The sequence below is a fragment of the Taudactylus pleione genome, unplaced genomic scaffold (genome assembly GCF_031769625.1).
Source record: "Taudactylus pleione unplaced genomic scaffold, aTauple2 ptg001874l, whole genome shotgun sequence".
NCBI classification, from domain to species: Eukaryota; Metazoa; Chordata; class Amphibia; order Anura; family Myobatrachidae; genus Taudactylus; species Taudactylus pleione.
In genome coordinates, this window is record NW_028286271.1 from 505,705 (window position 1) to 527,656 (window position 21,952).

Below are 21,952 nucleotides of genomic sequence, written 5' to 3' on the forward strand. Positions count from 1 at the left end.
TGCGTACTCGCAATGATAGGGCCGCAATCTTGTCCTCTGGTAGAAACACCCTTTGTACCTGAGAGTCCAGAAGTGCTCCTAGATGTATCATCTGCTGTGTTGGAGAAAGAGGGGATTTTTTCCAATTGATGATCCAGCCGTGCTTTTGTAGGCAGGCTATGGTCAGTTGAAGATGGTGGTGTAAAACAACTGGAATTTGTGCCAATATCAGAAGATCGTCCAGATATGGTAATATTCTGATTCCCCGACGCCTGGGATAGGCCGTCATGACTGCCATTATCTTGGTAAATACCTAGGGGGCCATTGATAGGCCAAAGGGCAGTGCTTTAAATTGGGAATGTTGTTGTAGGACAGCGAACCATAGAAATTGTTGGTGGGATGACGTAATAGGAACATGCAGATACGCATCCTGAATGTCCAAGGAAACCATAAAATCCCCAGGCTCCACTGCCAAAATAATTGAGCGGAGAGTTTCCATATGAAATTTGGGTACATGGATAAACCTGTTGAGGGTTTTTAAATTCAGAATATGGCGATGAGACCCATTTGGTTTCTGAACCAAAAATAGCTTCGAATAATAACCCTTTCCTTGTTGCGACACAGAAACCGGGATTATTACCCCTGCGTGCAGCAAGACCTTGACCACACCTGGAGGAGGATCTGTGTAAAAAAAACTTCTGTGGAGGATACCTCCGGAAACTGATGGCATACCCCTGAGAGACCACTTCTCGGACCCAGGCATCTGTTGTTGTTGGATGCCAGTAATCCACAAACTTAAGAAGTCGGCCTCCCACCCTGGGATCTCCCAGGAGAAGGCCCACCCCATCAGGCCGAAGGTTTGTCATCCAGTTTAGAAGCTGGACATCTGGCCGGTTCAGACATCTTAGTTTGACGCCTGGATGTCCTGCGAAAACTAGACGGCTTGGAGAAAGATTGTTCCTTTGATCGTCCCTGAGGATGAAAAGACCAAAAAAAAAAAAAAAAAACTACCTAAATGTTATTGTACCAGTAGATAATAGCTACTTCAAAGTCTGCAGGTCAGCTATCTTATTTAGCTCTGCTCCAGAAAGTATATTTCCATAGAGAGGTAAGGATCCCAGAGCCCTCTTTGATCCTGCATACATACAGCAGCAAGCACACAGTCACATACAGTGTATACATACAGCAGCTAGCACACAGTCACATACAGTGTATACATACAGCAGCTAGCACACAGTCACATACAGTGTATACATACAGCAGCTAGCACACAGTCACATACAGTGTATACATACAGCAGCTAGCATTACATTCACATACAGTGTATACATACAGCAGCTAGCACACAGTCACATACAGTGTATACATACAGCAGCTAGCATTACAGTCACATACAGTGTATATATACAGCAGCTAGCATTACATTCACATACAGTGTATACATACAGCAGCTAGCATTACATTCACATACAGTGTATATATACAGCAGCTAGCATTACAGTCACATACAATGCATATATACAGCAGCTAGCACACAGTCACATAGAAAGCATACATACAGCAGCTAGCATTACAGTCACATACAGGGTATATACATACAGCAGCTAGCATTACAGTCACATACAGTGTATACATACAGCAGCTAGCATTACAGTCACATACAGTGTATACATACAGCAGCTAGCATTACAGTCACATACAGTGTATATATACAGCAGCTAGCACACCGTCACATACAGTGTATACATACAGCAGCTAGCACACAGTCACATACAGTGTATACATAGAGCAGCTAGCATTACAGTCACATACAGTGTATACATACAGCAGCTAGCATTACATTCACATACAGTGTATACATACAGCAGCTAGCATTACATTCACATACAGTGTATATATACAGCAGCTAGCATTACAGTCACATACAATGCATATATACAGCAGCTAGCACACAGTCACATAGAAAGCATATATACAGCAGCTAGCATTACAGTCACATACAGTGTAAACAAATAGCAGCTAGCATTACAGTCACATACAGGGTATATACATACAGCAGCTAGCATTACAGTCACATACAGTGTATATATACAGCAGCTAGCACACCGTCACATACAATGCATATATACAGCAGCTAGCATTACAGTCACATACAGTGTATATATACACAGCGGCTAGCATTACAGTCACATACAGTGTATTGATACAGCAGCTAGCAGTCACATACAGTGTATATATATACTGCAGCTAGCACACAGTCACACACAATGCATATACACAGCAGCTAGCACACAGTCACATACAGTGTATATATACAGCAGCTAGCATTACAGTCACATACAGTGTATAAATACAGCAGCTAGCACACCGTCACATACAATGCATATATACAGCAGCTAGCATTACAGTCACATACAGTGTATATATACACAGCGGCTAGCATTACAGTCACATACAATGCATATATACAGCAGCTAGCAGTCACATACAGTGTATATATACAGCAGCTAGCACACAGTCACACACAATGCATATATACAACAGCTAGCACACAGTCACATACAGTGTATATATACAGCAGCTAGCATTACAGTCACATACAGTGTATACATACAGCAGCTAGCACACAGTCACATACAGTGTATATATACAGCAGCTAGCATTACAGTCACATACAGTGCATATATACAGCAGCTAGCATTAGTCACATACAATGCATATATACAGCAGCTAGCATTAGTCACATACAATGCATATATACAGCAGCTAGCATTACAGTCACATACAGTGTATATATACAGCAGCTAGCACACCGTCACATACAATGCATATATACAGCAGCTAGCATTACAGTCACATACAGTGTATATATACAGCAGCTAGCATTACAGTCACATACAGTGTATATATAAACAGCAGCTAGCATTACAGTCACATACAGTGTATAGATACAGCAGCTAGCAGTCACATACAGTGTATATATACAGCAGCTAGCACACAGTCACACACAATGCATATATACACAGCAGCTAGCACACAGTTACATACAATGCATATAGTGTTCCCTCTAGCTCCGGCGGCAGGCAGGGCGCCGGAGCTAGAGAGGGCAATGTTGTGCGCGCGCCAAAGGCGCGCGCGTCCGGAAAGGGGGCGTGGTCCCGAAAAGGGGGCGTGTCTATAAGACGCGTCCCCTTTTCGTCATACTTGGGGGCGTGCCCGGCGCTTACGGACATGCTGGGCAGCCCCCAAGCGCTGCAGAAAGGGAGAATAGACGCCGGGCGCATGCGCCCGGCGTCTATTCTCCGGCGGTGACCGGGTCACCGCATGTTTGTCCACCCGCGGGACACTGCGTCCCGCGGGTGAGAACGGCTCCCGCAGGCTGTTAGGGCAGGGCGCTTTTTGCCCTCCAGAAGGAGGGCAGGGTGCCGCGCCCCGCTAAAACAGCCTAGCGGGAACGCTATGCATATATACAGCAGCTAGCATTCACATACAGTGTATACATACAGCAGTTAGCACACAGTCAAATACAGTATATAACAGCAGCTAGCACACAGTCACACACAATGCATGTATACAGTAGCTAGCATTACAGTCACATACAATGTATATATACAGCAGCTAGCATTACAGTCATATACAATGCATATATACAGCAGCTAGCACACAGTCACATACAGTGTATATATACAGCAGCTAGCAGTCACATACAGTGTATATATACAGCAGCTAGCATTACAGTCACATACAATGCATATGCTATTTAGTTGCACTGGGCTCTGAATCAACTACTCAAAACACAATGCTTAGTAGGATATAGAGCACTATATACCTGGCCCATGGGAGAGGTATACAGGGAGACTGACCCAAAACCTCATGAGACCAGCAGCGCACCGATAGTGGACTGTGGGCATCTCATATACACAAGGCGTGTAGGAGGAGCGACCCAGATGCGCAAAAACCTTTGATGGGACTGCGTCTATGTCGGGGAGGAGCTGCCATGGGAGCACCTACCTCCCCTAAGCTGCATCAAAAGGCGAGGTACGCTGGCCTCGTGGCAGCAGAAGCTTCTGCTGCCGATCCCCGGCGTCAGACGATAAGTCCCGGGTGGTCTAGTGAGGACGCAGATGCTCTGGGTCCCGACTGCAGCGACTACCGATGAGTCTCCTATGCCGGAAGCAAGGACTGCAGAGAGCGATTCCCCGTAAGCGAGACATCGCCTCACCTGACATCTCCGTGCATCCGGTTGCAGTCCGGGCCCCAGCATCGCAGCTAGCAAGCTCAGCCGAGACCCGCCGAAATCACCAGCCCTGTTACTCGTGTTTTACGGCCAGGCGAAGGTGAATGGAGTCGCAGTACATGTGTCTTAATTCAGACGCTCAGTACCGCCAACCCAAAAACATAGAATTAAAATACAACCTGAAATAAAAGCTTAGTACTGACTGAGCAGTCCCCAATTACAAAGGTGCGTCTGAATCCTGCCGCACCAAACGAACAACTGAAGGCCTGTGGCTGGGGGCAGGGTATATATGAAGGAGGACTCTATGCATCCTGGAAACTGAAAGCTTTAAATGTTAGGTGCCTGGATCTCTCCAACCACATTACCCCATGGTGTCCCTGTGGATCCCTATGGACCCTAAAGAAAAGGTGTTATCATGAATATAGACTCTCTGTTACTAATAAATCTACTCAATGTATTTGCACTCTTACCTATTAGTTTATCATAGTCCACCCCTTTCGCACTACCCGTCTGCACTGTCCATGGATCAACAAAGTCATCCCCATGGCTTGCAGCGGGCAGCCCGTTGTTGGTGGTTGGGGTGGCATCTGTTGGGGGTGAGCCTGGATTGTAATCCTGCCCTACAGCATTCTTATAGTCCACTTTCAGAGCCAGAAGAAGCTTTAACGCAGCATCAATTTCATCCTAAAATTAAAACCACACTAATATGTATTACCAAGCAGTGACATGGCAGTTCAAAAGCACTTTCTATTAATGAAATAGGGACTACACACGTCCAGTCCTCATCGGTCAGTTCCCAAGCATGGAGGATCTGTACTGCAATTCAAAATAAAATGGGAGTTTCTGTTATACGCTTCCATCGCAGCCGCTCACCTGGATATGGAAATAATCTATTCTGCCACTTACCCTAGGCTCTATGCCCATCTTCTCACCACCGCACATCTGGTCCCTGGAGGGATACCAGCCATGGGATGGGGACAGTTCCTCATATCACCCCTGAGAACAAGGACTGCAAACCCCTTCCTGACCCTTACACCAGTACCCTCTATAACGGTCTGTGACTAGACAAGGGCTATCATTACCCTTGTACCTCAACTAGACGAGAGAGAGAGAGAGAGAGAGAGAGAGAGAGAGAGAGGCTGTACATTGCCCTTGCTTCTCGGTATATTAGTGCAGGCAATAGAGCCCTATAGTCAGTGATATTAGTATTGTAAGCTAAATGGTAACCTATGCCAGTATTACCTGATGCTGCTTGTTATCACAGTATACGTTTTGTTATGCTGTCCACATATGTTTTAAGATCCAGGAAGGGGGGGAGGAGATCTCTGGGCCTTGTGGATTTCAGTGTAACCCATGGACACAGCTGACTGACCCCAGGGTCCATACTACGTCAGACAGAGGGTTGGCTAAGCAGCAGAGATCAGCTAGAAATGATCGCCCCTGGAGGGTGTCGAAGCTGGTTTAGTGGCTGAGACAGAATCAGTGTAAAATTAGCTAGGAGCGACGCCATCTTGCGAATGGCAACCAGACTCCATCTGAAAAATAAGAATCTGCAAGACGCCATTTTGTGACATCTCCCAGCGCCATTTTAAGTTACAACTCACGAGCTAAGTACAGATGGCAATGTTTTTGGTACTGGGGACAACCTTGCATAGAAAAAATACCAAAACAATTAGAAAAACAGCTTCCTGAGAAAAGTAATCAGAAAAGACCATACACCAGGAACTGTGGGTGTTTTTGCATGTAAATGGAGAGACCTCACATGTGGACAGGTGTGGCTGTGGCAATTGTAATATGGCCCAGACACTTGAATTTGACTGAATGAACAATGGTAAGAAATCTGCATGAAAAGAACTGTTTAAACTCACTGTCAGACAATATGGCACCAGCAGTCGGCTGGGGGTCTCCACCCTGTTTGAGAGTGAATCTCATGAGACCAGCAGCGTTGCATTTTAAAAATGTTAGTAAGGAATGATATGACATAATTACACATTATATATATATATATATATATATATATATATATATATATATATATATACACATATACACATACATACATATACACAGGTTGAGTCTCCCATATCCAAAATGCTTGGGACCAGGGGTATTTCGGATATCGGAATATTCCATATTTTTGAATAATTGCATACCATATTAAAATGTCTTAGGTATAGGGCCCAAATCTAAACACAGAATGCATTTATGTGTTATATACACAGCGTGTAGGTAATTTTATACAATATTTTCAATAATTTTGTGGCTCAAACAAAGTTTGTGTACATACATGAAATTTATTTATGTGTCATATACACCTTATACACACAGCCTATAGGTAATTTTGTACCTTTATTTTTAATAATTTTGTGCCTTAAACAAAGTTTGTGTGCATTCAACCATCAAAAATCAAAGTTTTCACTATCTCAATCTTGCTACAAATATTCCGTATTTCGGAATATTTGGATATGGGATACTCAACGTGTGTGTGTGTGTGTGTGTGTGTGTGTGTGTGTATATATATTTATTAAATCCATCATAAATAGAATCACATGCATAAACACCGCACATTACGCACAGTTGAGCTGTTAACATAACGCACATTAGCGAATGATCCTGTATGAAAACGCTGTTTATTAGCTTAGTGCGCACGCATCTGCCCCAAGTTAACTAGCGTCTTTTCTCAAACCCCGAATACTTACACACTGCACATTCACATAAAAGGTTCCATAGCTTTAAAGCAGCAATTCTCAAACTGTGGGTCGTGACCCCAAAGTGGGTCGCGGCCATCTCAGCTTGGGGTCGCGACTCACATGTGGTCAGGTTGGTGACTCATCTGATCTCTCAGCCAGTGATCTGAGGAGAGTGAAACCAGTTGGTCTCTTATTTCAGACTCCTCGCATCACTGGCTGAGAGATCCGAGGAGCCATCAGGTAGCCCCGCCCCCACCCCAGTGCTCAGCGTCTCCTGTCCTAATGCTCGGCAACAGAAACTGACAAACAGGCAGAATGCCTCAGCAGCAGGCAGACTCAGAGGAGCCAGCTGCCGGACTCTCTATGCGGTCTGTGCAGATGTAAGTGCAGCCTGGGGGACCGCTGCTGCCAGGGTGGGGGGGGACACAGAATGTGTGATGATTGCTGTGGAGGGGGAAGAAACATCAGCAGGGGAGCATGAGGAATGAGGGGAGTGCTGAGCACAGACCCCATGGGGGAACAGGGGAGCACATAGTGTGGAAACTGGAGTGGGGAAACAGAAAATAAATACATTTATTAAAAACCCACTACCTCCCCCCTGTCATCCACCACCTCCCCCCTGAAACGCACTGTCCCTCTCTGTCTTTCTCACTTACTGCCTCCCAGTCACCCAATCACCCCCTGCAACCCTCGTCTTTCCCTTTCACCCTCTACCTCCCCCTGTGACCCACTGGTTCTCCCTGTTACCCACTGCCTTCTATGTCACACTTTGCCCCCCCCACTGCCTCCCCAGTCACCCACTGTCTTTCCTGCCACCCTCTGGCTCTCTCTGTCATCCTTTGCTGCTCCTTGCCACCCACTGCCTCTCTCTGTCACCACTTCCTCCCCTGTCACCCACTGCTTCTTGCTGCCTTCCACTGCCTCCTCCTGCAACCCACTCCCTTTCTCTGCCACCCACTGCCTGTCACTCACAGATACCCTCTGCCTCCACGTCACCCACTGTTCCTCCCTATTACCCACTGCCTCCTACATCACCTATTGCCTCTGTCTCACCCCCTGACACTATCTGCCTCCCTTGTCACCCTCTGGTTCTCCCTGTTACCCACTGCTTTCTATCTCCTTCCGACACACTGCCTCCCCATCACCCACAGCTTCTCCCTATTACCCCCTGCCTCCTACACCACCTATTGCCTCCCCAGTCACCCTCTGCCTTTCCATGCCACCCTCTGCCTCACCCTCTACCACCATCTTCCTCACTCCTGTTACCCACAGCTTCTCCCTGTTATCCACTGCCTCCTACGTCACCCTTTTCCTCGCCAGTAACCCACTGTCTCCTCTGACAGAGCCGTAACTAGACTTTTTGGTGCCCTGTGCCAGAAAGAGCATTGTTGGCCCCTCATTTTTCATAGGGACATAATACACCCAAAAAAGGGCCATTGTCTCATGGGGAAGGGCCAGGGTAGAGATAGGGGAGGCCAGGAGATGCTGGGGATAAATAGGGACATAATATAGTGCACCTAAGAGAGGGCCATGGACTCATGGGGAAGGGCCAGGGAAGAGATAGGGGAGGCCAGGAGATGCTGGGGATAAATAGGGACATAATATAGTGCACCTGAGAGAGGGCCATGGCCTCATGGGGAAGGGCCAGGGAAGAGATAGGGGAGGCCAGGAGATGCTGGGGATAAAACAAGAGATATGGTAAGAACTTACCTTTGTTATCTGTTTCTACGAAGTCCATAGGGTCCACAGGGTTTACCTTGGGGTATAGCTGGATCTGGATCCACGGGCACCACGCAGTTAAAGCTTTGCTGCTCCCAGGATGCACTTGGGTCCGTCCTCCTCTATACCCCGCCCCCGAGCCACAGGCACCTCAGTTGGTAAGCAGCCAAGGCCGGAGGAGGAGACTAAACCGAGAGAAGGAAGACTGGAACACACAAGAAACCATACTCACAGAAATGGGAGACGGAAAACCGGTGACCAGCCACACAGCCCATATGAAGCCAGGTTCGTTAGGGCGGGCGCCCTGTGGACCCTATGGACTTCGTAGAAAGAGATAACAAAGGTAAGTTCTTACCATATCTCTTGTTTTCTACTTCAGGGTCCATAGGGGGTCCACAGGGTTGACCTTGGGGATGTCCCAAAGCAGTTCAACTAAGGGCGGGGACGCTCCTGTGCTGAAAGGAGCCCCCTGGCACCCGAAGGATGCATCCTGAGAGGCGAAGGTGTCAAACGCATAGAACCTCAAAAACGTTTGAACTGAAGACCAAGTGGCCGCCTTACACAGCTGAACAGCAGAGGCGCCACGTCTAGCAGCCCAAGAGGGACCCACAGAACGAGTGGAATGAGTCTTAACAGAGGCTGGCACAGGTAAACCCTCCTGTGCATAACCTCACAAATAACGGAACAAAGCTAACGGGCTAACGTTTGTTTGTTGGCAGGCCAACCCCTCTTGTGAAAACCGAAGAGGACAAACAATGAATCAGATTTTCTAACCGAAGCAGTCCGATCCACATAGATTCTAAGCGCCGGGACTACATCTAAGGAAGCCTCACCAGCTGAAAGATCAGGTGACTGAAAAGCTGGCACAACAAGTTCCTGATTAATGTGGAACTTGGAAACCACTTTAGTCAAAAACTCAGGACAAGTGCGGAGCACCGCTCTGTCCTGGTGAAAAATCAGAAAAGGAGGGCGACAGGAAAGCGCCCCCAATTCTGACACCCTGCTGGCAGAAGCATTTGCCAGGAGAAAAACGGTCTTAAATGTCAGCCACTTGAGTTCCACCGACTCAAGCGGCTCAAAAGGAGGACCCTGCAAGACCCAAGGCACCACCACCAAGTCCCAAGGAGCCACCGGAGGCACGAAGGGAGGCTGGATCCGGAGAACACCCTGGAAAAAGGTGTGAACATCTGGCAGTGTAGCAATCCGTCGTTGAAACCACACGGACAAAGCAGACACATGAACCTTCAGAGAGGCAAGGCGTAAGCCGAGGTCCAAACCTGATTGAAGGAACTCCAATATTCTGGAGACCCCGGAACACCTGAGGATCATAGCGTCTGGATTCACACCACCGAAAGTAAGTGTGCCACACCCTATGGTAAATCCGTGCGGAAGCAGGCTTGCGTGCCCTAAGCATGGTACCAATGACCGAACTGGAGAAACCCCGAGACCTTAAGACGGCTGTCTCAAGAGCCACGCCGTCAAAGACAGCCGACCCAGATCCGGGTAAAGACAGGGCCCTTGAGACAATAGGTCCTGACGCTGAGGAAGAAGGTACGGAGCGTCGATGGAGAGGCACCTCAGATCGGAGTACCAAGGACGTCTGGGCCACGCCGGAGATACCAGCACGAGCGTGCCACCGTCCTGCTTGAATTTCCGCAGAACCCGAGGAAGCAGGGATATCGGCGGAAACAGATACGCCAGGTGAAACGTCCATTTCACCGACAGCGCGTCTACCAGACAGGCGCCTGCGTCTCTTGTCCTTGACCCGTACACGGGCAACTTGTGATTGTGACGGGAGGCCATCAAGTCCAGCTCCGGCAGCCCCCACCTGTCCACAAGTAGCTGAAATACCTCTGGATGAAGCGACCATTCCCCGGGATGCACGTCGTGACGGCTGAGGAAGTCCACCTCCCAATTGAGGACTCCGGGAATGAAGACTGCCGAGATCGCTGGAATGTGACACTCCGCCCAAGCAAGAATGCGAGACACCTCCGACATCGCTGCCCGACTGCGAGTTCCTCCTTGATGGTTGATATATGCCACAGTGGTGGCGTTGTCGGACTGCACCTGAACCGCCCTTCCATGAAGAACGGGGCGGATGACTGCAGGGCCCTGTATACTGCCCGCAGTTCCAGGATGTTGATGGGGAGAAGTGCTTCTTCCGCGGACCAACGACCCTGAAGCGATAATGAGCAGGTCACTGCCCCCCAACCCCGGAGACTGGCATCCGTCTTGATCAGGACCCAGTCCAGGATCCAAAAGGGGCGCCCCTCGACCAGATGAGCTGTCTGAAGCCACCAAGCCAAAGACTGCCGAACCTCCGGGGACAACACCAGCCTCTGAGAGCGGATCCGGTGAGGTAACGTGTTCCATTCTATTAGAATCAGCCCCTGCAGGGGCCGGGAATGGAACTGGGCAAATTCCACCATGTGGAATGTCGACACCATGGACCCCAGAACTCTCATAGCCGAATGTACCGACAAGCGGCAACTGCTCAGGCAACTGTGTATCCGCAGCTGTAGGGAGGAGACCTTCTCCGGAGTCAGGAAGATCCGTTGCTGACGAGAATCCAGCAGGGCTCCAAAATGAACCATCCGCTGTGATGGAATCAGGGAGGACTTTTTCCAATTTATCAGCCACCCGTGCGCTTGCAGGCAAGCGATCATCAGGTGCAGATGTTGAAGCAGTACCTCCGGGGAGCTCGCCAGTAACAGGAGGTCGTCCTGATATGGCAACAGCTGTACATTCTGGTTCCGAAGATGTGCGGCCATGACGGCCATAATCTTCGTGAACACCCGCTGCGCCGTGGAGAGGCCAAAGGGTAGCGCCCTGAACTGATAATGTTGCTGAAGAACAGCGAACCTCAGATACCGCTGTTGCAAAGGTGCTATCGGAACATGGAGGTAGGCGTCCTGGATATCCAGGGACACCATGTAATCCCCAGGTTCCATCGCCAGAATGATGGAACGTAACGTTTCCATCCTGAATTTGAGAGACTTCAAATAGAGGATAGGGCAATGAGAACCATTGGATTTCTGCACCAGAAACAGAGACGAATAGTACCCCGCCCCTCGTTGTGATTGAGGAACGGGAACAATGACCCCCTGCTTTCAGCAAGGATGCTATAGCCTCCTGAATCTGTAACGCCTTGGTCCTGTCCTGAGAAGGACTCGTGCAGAAAAACTGGTGGGGCGGTCTGTGCCGAAAAGACAGGGCGTACCCCTGGGAGACCACTTCTCGAACCCAGGCATCCGTGGTGGTATTGTGCCAGCACTGGGCAAACAGAAGAAGTCGGCCTCCCTCTCTGGAGTCCCCCAGAGGGAGGCCCGTCGCATCAGGCAGAAGGTTTATCTTCCTGTTTGGAAGAAGGGCGTCTGGCACTCCAGGCCTGCTTCTTGGGCTTAGAAGCGGCCTTGGTCGTGTAAAAATAAAAAATAAAGCTTAGGGGCTGCTTATGCAGCCTCACTGCGCCAGGGTGACCCGACTCCGGCCGGGCACCAACTAAAACTGAGGTGCCTGTGGCTCGGGGGCGGGGTATAGAGGACGGACCCAGGTGCATCCTGGGAGCAGCAAAGTTTTAACTGCGTGGTGCCCGTGGATCCAGATCCAGCTATACCCCAAGGTCAACCCTTGGACCCCCTACGGACCCTGAAGTAGAAATAGGGACATAATATAGTGCACCTGAGAGAGGGCCATGACCTCATGGGGAAGGGCCAGGGAAGAGATAGGGGAGGCCAGGAGAAGCTGGGGATAAATAGGGACATAATATAGTGCACCTGAGAGAGGGCCATGGCCTCATGGGGAAGGGCCAGGGAAGAGATAGGGGAGGCCAGGAGAAGCTGGGGATAAATAGGGACATAATATAGTGCACCTGAGAGAGGGCCATGGCCTCATGGGGAAGGGTCAGGGAAGAGATAGGGGAGGCCAGGAGATGCTGGGGATAAATAAGAGGAAACTACAAGTAAGAATGATAATAAACAGAAATTTGACAGGCCCAAACAGCGCCCCCTGACCTGTGGTGCCCTGTGCAATGGCACCGGCCGCACTACCCTAGCTACGGCACTGTCTCTTCAGTCACTCTCTGCCTCACCTTGCTGGAACAGGGGCTTCGAAAATAGCTCGTCCCTGCAATGTGTAAAAAATTCAATGATCGCATAATCGGACACCTCACAGTTTTGTGTCTGCATAGTGTTACTGTGCATGAGCAGTCTGCTGACCACACGTGTGGCAGTCATTCTGCAGTAACATGCTGGGGTCCTGTAATAATTTTTATTCTTAGATGGGGTCCTAGAGCAAAAGAGTTTGAGAACCCCTGCTTTAAAGTATAAGATTCAAGTTTTAGTCATTTGTTACAAATGCTGTGAACAAAGGTTATTTGGTATCTTAGGTTTAATACATGATAAGTAAACCGTGTTTGGTGTTATACTGATCTGCACTTTCTCAACAGCTTCCCGGTATCATCGGTGTGAAGATGCATTCTCAACTTATGGACAGTAGAAAGTTAAAGCACCAAAATGTATTTTGTAACATTAACAGCCTAGATTTGCATGCAGGGGGAAAACGGAGACAAAGGCTGTTGGAGGCTGGTCTGTGTCCATTTGAATCAACCTGTTAAATATCCTATGTAACAGATGCACCCGCACTGGGAACCAATGAAACCATGCCAAACTTCTTTATTGTATTGTCTATTTCTGTAAGGGTATAAATATGTGGGTTCTGACCTCAGTCTTCATGCTGATGCTGTCGATGGAGGTTTCTTATGGATGCCGGTAACTGGTCCCAGTGCGCGTGCGTATGTATAACTATATCTTGGGTCTGTATAATTTCTTTGCGCTAAAGTGTACTTAGATCACAGCGTGTAACTAACTGTACTTTACTTGAATAATACTTTGTGTTTTGGAAACACATGTTCAGGTCTGAAGGCATTTATTTACTGTATGACTACGTACGCAAATAGCGTCAAAACCTAGAAGGTTTATTGGCAGGATTCAGTAGAGGTTTATAGGCAGGATTCAGTAGAGGTTATAGGCAGGAGCGTATAGAGGTTTAAAGTCAGTATCCTTAGATGGGGCTCTCGAGTGAGGTCACTTACCTATTCACATGATAAACATACGGTTATCCATCTCTCACCAAAGGGTGGAGTGGCCACACGCAGGGTTTACCTGCAACCACTTAAGGGAAATGTCACACAGCGATATAATGGCTCAGAGTCCTCGCTCTCAGCAGGCCATGCCGGTGATACAGTCACTGACTGTAGGGAGCACTGATAGGGGTGGAGGCCTCTTAGAGTGTGGCTAATACTTGTTGCATTTCTGTATAGAGTGTATATAGTTTCAGTTACTGTTTTTAAATGGTTGCTTTGTGCGATATGTACGTAAAATAACGCTATCATACCTTCGGTATTGTGTCATTCCTGTGCAATCTAGGAACGCACATAGAACCCGGGTACCACGCTCGCTATAAAGGCGGTAAGGCACATAAACCCGTTCTCCTCACATTAGCATAGCCACTCTGACTTAGCCCAGGGATATCTGCTGCTTATCTCCTCTGTGTGCCTGGAGCCTCCCACTGCCCACATACCTAACCCTACCTAAAAGCTGGGACTCTGCCTGACCGCATGCTACTCCTGCCTTCCTGGAGATCAGACGCCATGCCCGCCAATTACCATCACCACTTCAGGATGACAGTACCGGGTAATTGGCAGAATATTGTAGCTCCCCTCACCATACGGCAGACGAGCCCTCTCCTCTGTAAAGGGACTGACAGAACGACCATGCTGGGCAGCTTCTCATCTCATTGTCTGCACTTTGATACCTGCACCCATTATGGTATACCATCATTACACAGCTCTCACTGGCTGTCTGCTGCATAAATACTCTGTACAACTTGTAGAAAGAGCAACAGTACTCTATCAGACAACATCTTTAATCTCCTTGTACCATCTAATCTTTACTTCAATTAGATATAAACCAGGGAGCGATTTATATTGGGAACTTGTATTCCCAGATTTTCCCCAATCACCTGTTCTCTGGCTGACATACACAATGTAAGCTCAGGGTGCTCAGATACCACCCAGTGGTAATCTGATGCGTTACACTACCAGGCTTTATTGTCCGACCTTTCACTTTTCTGTCGGAACTCGACAAAATGCTCCTCAAAACAATTCTGGAGAACTTGGGAGCGATGACACGGTACATTATCCTACTGGAAATTCCATTGTTGTGTGGGTACAAGAAGTCGATGAAGGACTGCAAATGATCATCAAGCAATGCAACTCAGTGGTTACCGGTCAATGACATGTTCGGCGGGCCAGCGGACTCAACCCATGCCGCGTGAACACTCCTCACAGCATTATGGAAGCACCAACAGCCTGCAAGGTGCCTTGTTGACAACTGGGGTCCATGGCCTAATGGAGTCTGCGCCATACCCGAACCCTACCATCAGCCCAAAACAACTGGAACCGTGACTCATCCGACCACGCCACATGACAGTCCTCCAGGGTCCTATTAGGTGAGGTGCTGTGCCCGGTGTTGTAGTGTCATCAAGGGGACTTTGGTGGGTCTTGTGCTCCCATATCCCATGGAAGCTAAAGAACGCACTGACTGCTGGATATGGGTCTGTACCTCCTGCACTGACTGCTGGATATGGGTCTGTACCTCCTGCACTGACTGCTGGATACGGGTCTGTACCTCCTGCACTGGCTGCTGGAAATGGGTCTGTACCTCCTGCACTGACTGCTGGATACGGGTCTGTACCTCCTGCAGTGACTGCTGGATATGGGTCTGTACCTCCTGCACTGACTGATGGTTATGTGTCTGTACCTCCTGCACTGACTGCTGGTTATGGGTCTGTACCTCCTGCAGTTACTGCTGGATATGGGTCTGTACCTCCTGCAGTGACTGCTGGATATGGGTCTGTACCTCCTGCAGTGACTGCTGGATATGGGTCTGTACCTCCTGCACTGATCTCCTGGATATGGGTCTGTACCTCCTGCACTGACTGATGGTTATGTGTCTGTACCTCCTGCACTGACTGCTGGTTATGGGTCTGTACCTCCTGCACTGACTGCTGGATATGGGTCTGTACCTCCTGCAGTTACTGCTGGATATGGGTCTGTACCTCCTGCAGTGACTGCTGGATATGGGTCTGTACCTCCTGCACTGATCTCCTGGATATGGGTCTGTACCTCCTGCAGTGAATGTGCATGTGATTTGAGCCAGTGTCGCTTGTCTGTTACCACGGACAATCCTGGCCAGACGCCTCTGGTTACGATCATTAAGCACCTGTGGTCGGTCTCTGAGCTGCCCATGGTGGGTGGTAATGCCTTCCATGAGGTATTCGCGGTACACGTGACCCCATATATAGAGGAATGTTGAATATGTGCACAAATTTGGAAATGGAATGTACCATCTGTCGGGTACCCACTGTCATGCCCCATTCAAACTCTGATCATTCACGTCACCTTGCCATGAGCAGACTAGCCGGTGTTCATACTGACCCACAAGATGTCAGATTACAAATGATGCAGGTCTGGGCATTTCCAGGATGTCACAGTACCATTACATGCTGCTATCCCATGACTTTTGGCATCTTTGTGTACCCCATTGTATCTTCATTGACTCCTTGGAACGTTAATGTCTCTCCACTGACATCCTACTGAGTACAGCGTTGATATCCAGCTAATATGCTTATGTCAGAGATTCTGGTCTCACACAGGACAGACGCATCTTCTCTGTCTACTCTGCGATACAGTTCCCGACGGACTCTACCAACTACCAGTCATTCATTGCAGGGCCGGCAGGGTATGTCACGAACCATGCAGAACGCCAAATAACATGTCCCTCCCCCGACAATCCCCGCCATCGGAAACTGTGTATGCACCTGCCGCGTGCCAAGTCCTGTCGCCGGCGATGCCGTGCTCGGTACACATCGTATATAACGTGTTCCCAGCTTGAGTTTTGTTAGTCATACTATTATTTGTACAGGATTTACAGAATGAACGTAGCCCTTGCGATTTTCTAAAGGTTCTAATTGAATGTATTCTCAGCTAAACTACATCAGTCAGGGCTATAATACTACAATGGGTGATATTAGGACTCTTTGCCTTAAGGGAAATAAAGAGAACAAATAAAAATCTAACCAGAGGGTAAAGAAAGGCACTTATCCACAGACAGTTCCATTATAAAAAGGAGAAGGCTGGTGACTGGTCATTTTACTATTTATAGCAGATACCAGAGAGATGCCAAGCGCTCACAGTAGGATTGCTGGATGTTCTAGTAAATGAGGAGGCAGCAGGTCTTCTAGAAGGAAATCCCCTTCCTGACAGATGTATCTGTCCAATCTGTCTGGTGGGGAGGAAAACCTGGTAATGTATGGGAGCAAATGCCAATAGAAATTTGCTCCAAAACCCAGGAAGACCGACCAGATTTTCCTTCCCACCAAACAGATTGGACAGATATATCTGTCGGTGTGTACCCAACTTAAGATATATATGGGTAAGGGTGAGATAAGCCAAGACTTAAATCAACAAATGAAGACTGTGCCTGTGTGTAAATAAGCTTCTATATATACACATATATACATATAGAAGCTAAGTTACACATTTACACACAGGCGCAGAGTCTTCATTTGTTGATTTAAGTCTTGGCTTATCTCACCCTTACCCATTTTACTATTTATACTTAGTGAACTCATTATTTATATTATATATCTCCGCAGTAGCTGAACGTGTCATTTCCACATGGCGTACTACTCACCTGGAGCAGTTATATGCTAAGCTTTCCCCATGGCGTACTATTCACCTGGAGCAGTTATATGCTAAACTTTCCCCATGGCGTACTATTCACCTGGAGCAGTTATATGCTAAACTTTCCCCATGGCGTACTATTCACCTGGAACACTTGTATGCTAAGCTTTCCCCATGGCGTACTACTCACCTGGAGCACTTACATGCTAAGCTTTCCCCATGGCGTACTACTCACCTGGAGCAGTTATATGCTAAGCTTTCCCCATGGCGTACTATTCACCTGGAGCAGTTATATGCTAAACTTTCCCCATGGCGTACTATTCACCTGGAACACTTATATGCTAAGCTTTCCCCATGGCGTACTACTCACCTGGAGCACTTATAAGCTAATCTTTCCCCATGGCGTACTACTCACCTGGAGCAGTTATATGCTAAGCTTTCCCCATGGCGTACTACTCACCTGGAGCACTTATATGCTAAGCTTTCCCCAAGGCGTACTATTCACCTGGAGCACTTATATGCTAAGCTTTCCCCATGGCGTACTACTCACCTGGAGCACTTATAAGCTAATCTTTCCCCATGGCGTACTACTCACCTGGAGCAGTTATATGCTAAGCTTTCCCCATGGCGTACTATTCACCTGGAGCAGTTATATGCTAAACTTTCCCCATGGCCTACTATTCACCTGGAACACTTGTATGCTAAGCTTTCCCCATGGCGTACTACTCACCTGGAGCACTTATAAGCTAATCTTTCCCCATGGCGTACTACTCACCTGGAGCAGTTATATGCTAAGCTTTCCCCATGGCGTACTACTCACCTGGAGCAGTTATATGCTAAGCTTTCCCCATGGCGTACTACTCACCTGGAGCACTTATATGCTAAGCTTTCCCCAAGGCGTACTATTCACCTGGAGCACTTATATGCTAAGCTTTCCCCATGGCGTACTACTCACCTGGAGCACTTATAAGCTAATCTTTCCCCATGGCGTACTACTCACCTGGAGCAGTTATATGCTAAGCTTTCCCCATGGCGTACTACTCACCTGGAGCAGTTATATGCTAAGCTTTCCCCATGGCGTACTACTCACCTGGAGCAGTTATATGCTAAACTTTCCCCATGGCGTACTACTCACCTGGAGCACTTATATGCTAAGCTTTCCCCAAGGCGTACTATTCACCTGGAGCACTTATATGCTAAGCTTTCCCCATGGCGTACTACTCACCTGGAGCACTTATAAGCTAATCTTTCCCCATGGCGTACTACTCACCTGGAGCAGTTATATGCTAAGCTTTCCCCATGGCGTACTATTCACCTGGAGCAGTTATATGCTAAACTTTCCCCATGGCCTACTATTCACCTGGAACACTTGTATGCTAAGCTTTCCCCATGGCGTACTATTCACCTGGAGCACTTACATGCTAAGCTTTCCCCATGGCGTACTACTCACCTGGAGCAGTTATATGCTAAGCTTTCCCCATGGCGTACTATTCACCTGGAGCAGTTATATGCTAAACTTTCCCCATGGCGTACTATTCACCTGGAACACTTATATGCTAAGCTTTCCCCATGGCGTACTACTCACCTGGAGCACTTATAAGCTAATCTTTCCCCATGGCGTACTACTCACCTGGAGCACTTATAAGCTAATCTTTCCCCATGGCGTACTACTCACCTGGAGCAGTTATATGCTAAGCTTTCCCCATGGCGTACTATTCACCTGGAACACTTATATGCTAATCTTTCCCCATGGCGTACTACTCACCTGGAGCTCTTATAAGCTAATCTTTCCCCATGGCGTACTACTCACCTGGAGCAGTTATATGCTAAGCTTTCCCCATGGCGTACTATTCACCTGGAGCAGTTATATGCTAAACTTTCCCCATGGCGTACTATTCACCTGGAGCACTTGTATGCTAAGCTTTCCCCATGGCTTACTATTCACCTGGAGCACTTACATGCTAAGCTTTCCCCATGGCATACTATTCACCTGGAGCACTTATATGCTAAGCTTGCACACAAGACCTCATCTACACTGAATTGGAGGCCGTTCATTATTTACAAATGAATCAGTTGTGATCTATTGGCCAAGGCCTGTATAAAGGATCTATTCTCCAGTGTAACCACATATGAACAGATTGTGATACTATTTGATTACCCCTGATGAAGTCACCAAGAGGACAACATACGTAGGGTTTAATGTTGAAGCTAATGGCTACGTTTTAAAAAGGGTCAAGTCCAGAGAATCACAAATTTCGATTAGTTACAAAGTGATATTCAGCGTGACATTTTATGTGAGAACAATTATTGTTATATTAAAAATATTTTACACTGGAAGAAGTTTTATTGGCGTTTATTAATATTTGGCCATTTTGCCTCATTTTCTGGGTGAATTATTTTTGGTGACAACAACTACAGATGCACGTGAAGTAATCAAGTTCATCCTTCTGGAGATGATTGATGGTATCAAGAGAATTAAGCATCTCACACTATGATTTTATGGACTAAACATTGTGTACAAACAAAAATATTAGATTTTCAATACTGTTCTAGCGCCCTCTGAGATTATTGGTTTTATATTGTTTTGTGGGGTTCGGCTAACAGAGGATCCTCTGAGAGGTGCAGCATTGTCAAGTTTTGGCACAATATAAGGGCTCTTTTCTTATTCATATATCTCTTTCTATCTTTCTCTAGATTTATATATATATATATATATATATATATATATATATATATATATATATATATGTGTATATATATATATATATATATATATATATATATATATATAATTTGAGCAAAGAGAGGAGAGCACTCACTAGAAACTTTTCGCAATAAAAATAAAAAAATCTGTATTATACAAAATTCACCGCATAGTACACACGCACGCACACGCACGCCTTTGTCAGGAATGAATTACCACCAAGAAAGATGATTATAATTACTCATACTTTCTGGGTGGTGGTTCAGTCTTGATGGTGGTGGACTTTAGGAGGTGTCCCCACTTAGGATAGCAATGTTGTATTTATAGTTTCTGGGGTCTACAATTTTGCGAGCCCTCAAGTGAGGGTCCAATATTGATGCCATTGTTTAATCTCCCCCCGAGAATTACTGATTCTTTTTTACTCTGCCATAATGGAGTCGGTTTATGTTCTTCGGTTATAGTCTGGTTTGGCTCAGCAAGTGAAAGCTACGCTTAGGCTCTAAAGGGTTGTGAGAACAGTGGACAGGATTATTGGGGTAGGTCTCCCTTCAGTTCAGGATCTGTAATTGTCCACGGTGAGGAAGCGGGCAATAAATATGTGAGCAGCGCAGATGGCTAACTGTCCAGACCCAGCATTATATACTACTTCCATGGGGAATTATGCTTCCAGACTGTGGGTGTGTGGATATTGTGTGCGAATGTGTGGATATTGTGTGCGAATGTGTGGATATTGTGTGCGAATGTGTATATTGTGTGCGAATGTGTAGATATTGTGTGCGAGTGTGTGTGGACAGTGTGTGTGTGGATGTGTTGATATTGTGTGTGGATATTTTGTGCGGATGTGGACATTCCAAATTTTGACAAATGCTTCCAGACATCAAAATAATATGAGATATGGTAAGAACTTACCTTTGTTATCTCTATTTCTACAAAGTCCATAGGGTTCCACAGAATACCTTAGGGTATAGGTGATGACGTCAGGCATCGGGCACCATAGAGTTAAAGTTTTCAGCCTCCCAGGATGCACTAGGGTCCCCCTCCTATACCCTGCCCCCGAGCCAAGGCATCTCAGTTACGTACCAAGCCATAGGCCCGGAGGAGAAGGAAGAGAGAGAAAAAAAGATCTGGACACACACAAGAATCACATTCTCACCAGAGGGAGACGGAAAAAACGGTGACCAGAGCAAAGCCCATCTGCAGCACAGGTGCGACAGGGCGGGAGTCCTGTGGAACCCTATGGACTTCGTAGAAATAGAGATAACAAAGGTAAGTTCTTACCATATCTCCTATTTTCTACATGAGGGTCCATAGGGTATCCACAGGATACCCTGGGGATGTCCCAAAGCAGAATCCTTTAAGGGTGGGGACGCTCCTGTGCTGAAAGGAGAATCCGCCACAAGAAGGAAGCATCCTGAGAGGCAAAGGTGTCAAACACGTAATACCTCACAAAGGTATGGACCGAGGACCATGTGGCAGCCTTGAAGATATGGACTGCAGAGGAACCACGTCAAGGAGCCCACAAAGGACCCACAGACCTAGTGGAATGAGCCATCACAGAGGAAGGAACCGGAAGGCCTTCATGAAGATAAGCTTCTGAAATGGCCATACGAATCCAGCCTGCCAAAGTCTGCTTTGAAGCAGGCCAACCCTTTTTACGGAAGCCATAGAGGAGAAACAAGGCGTCCGACTTCCTAAACGAAGAAGTGCGGTCAACATAAATCCTTAAGGCCCGCACAACATCCAAAGTGGCCTCCCCCACTGAAAGACCAGGTGAGATAAAAGCCGGCACAGCGATTTCCTCGTTGATGTGAAAACTGGAAACAACTTTAGGAAGGAAACCAGGACGAGTGCGCAGCACCGCCCTGATCCTATGAAAA

At 47.4% G+C, this 21,952-nt stretch overlaps 1 protein-coding gene across 3 annotated transcripts in view; it reads right to left on the reverse strand.

Annotated features, from left to right (window-relative positions):
* Positions 1-21,952, reverse strand: part of WARS1 (tryptophanyl-tRNA synthetase 1) — a 94,172-nt gene that overhangs the window by 55,965 nt on the left and 16,255 nt on the right. For all 3 annotated transcript variants that reach the window (XM_088465155.1, XM_088465154.1, XM_088465153.1), the window contains exon 3: positions 4,687-4,900. In XM_088465155.1, the coding sequence (XP_088321281.1) occupies positions 4,687-4,900 (214 nt within the window). The remainder of the gene's footprint in view (positions 1-4,686; positions 4,901-21,952) is intronic.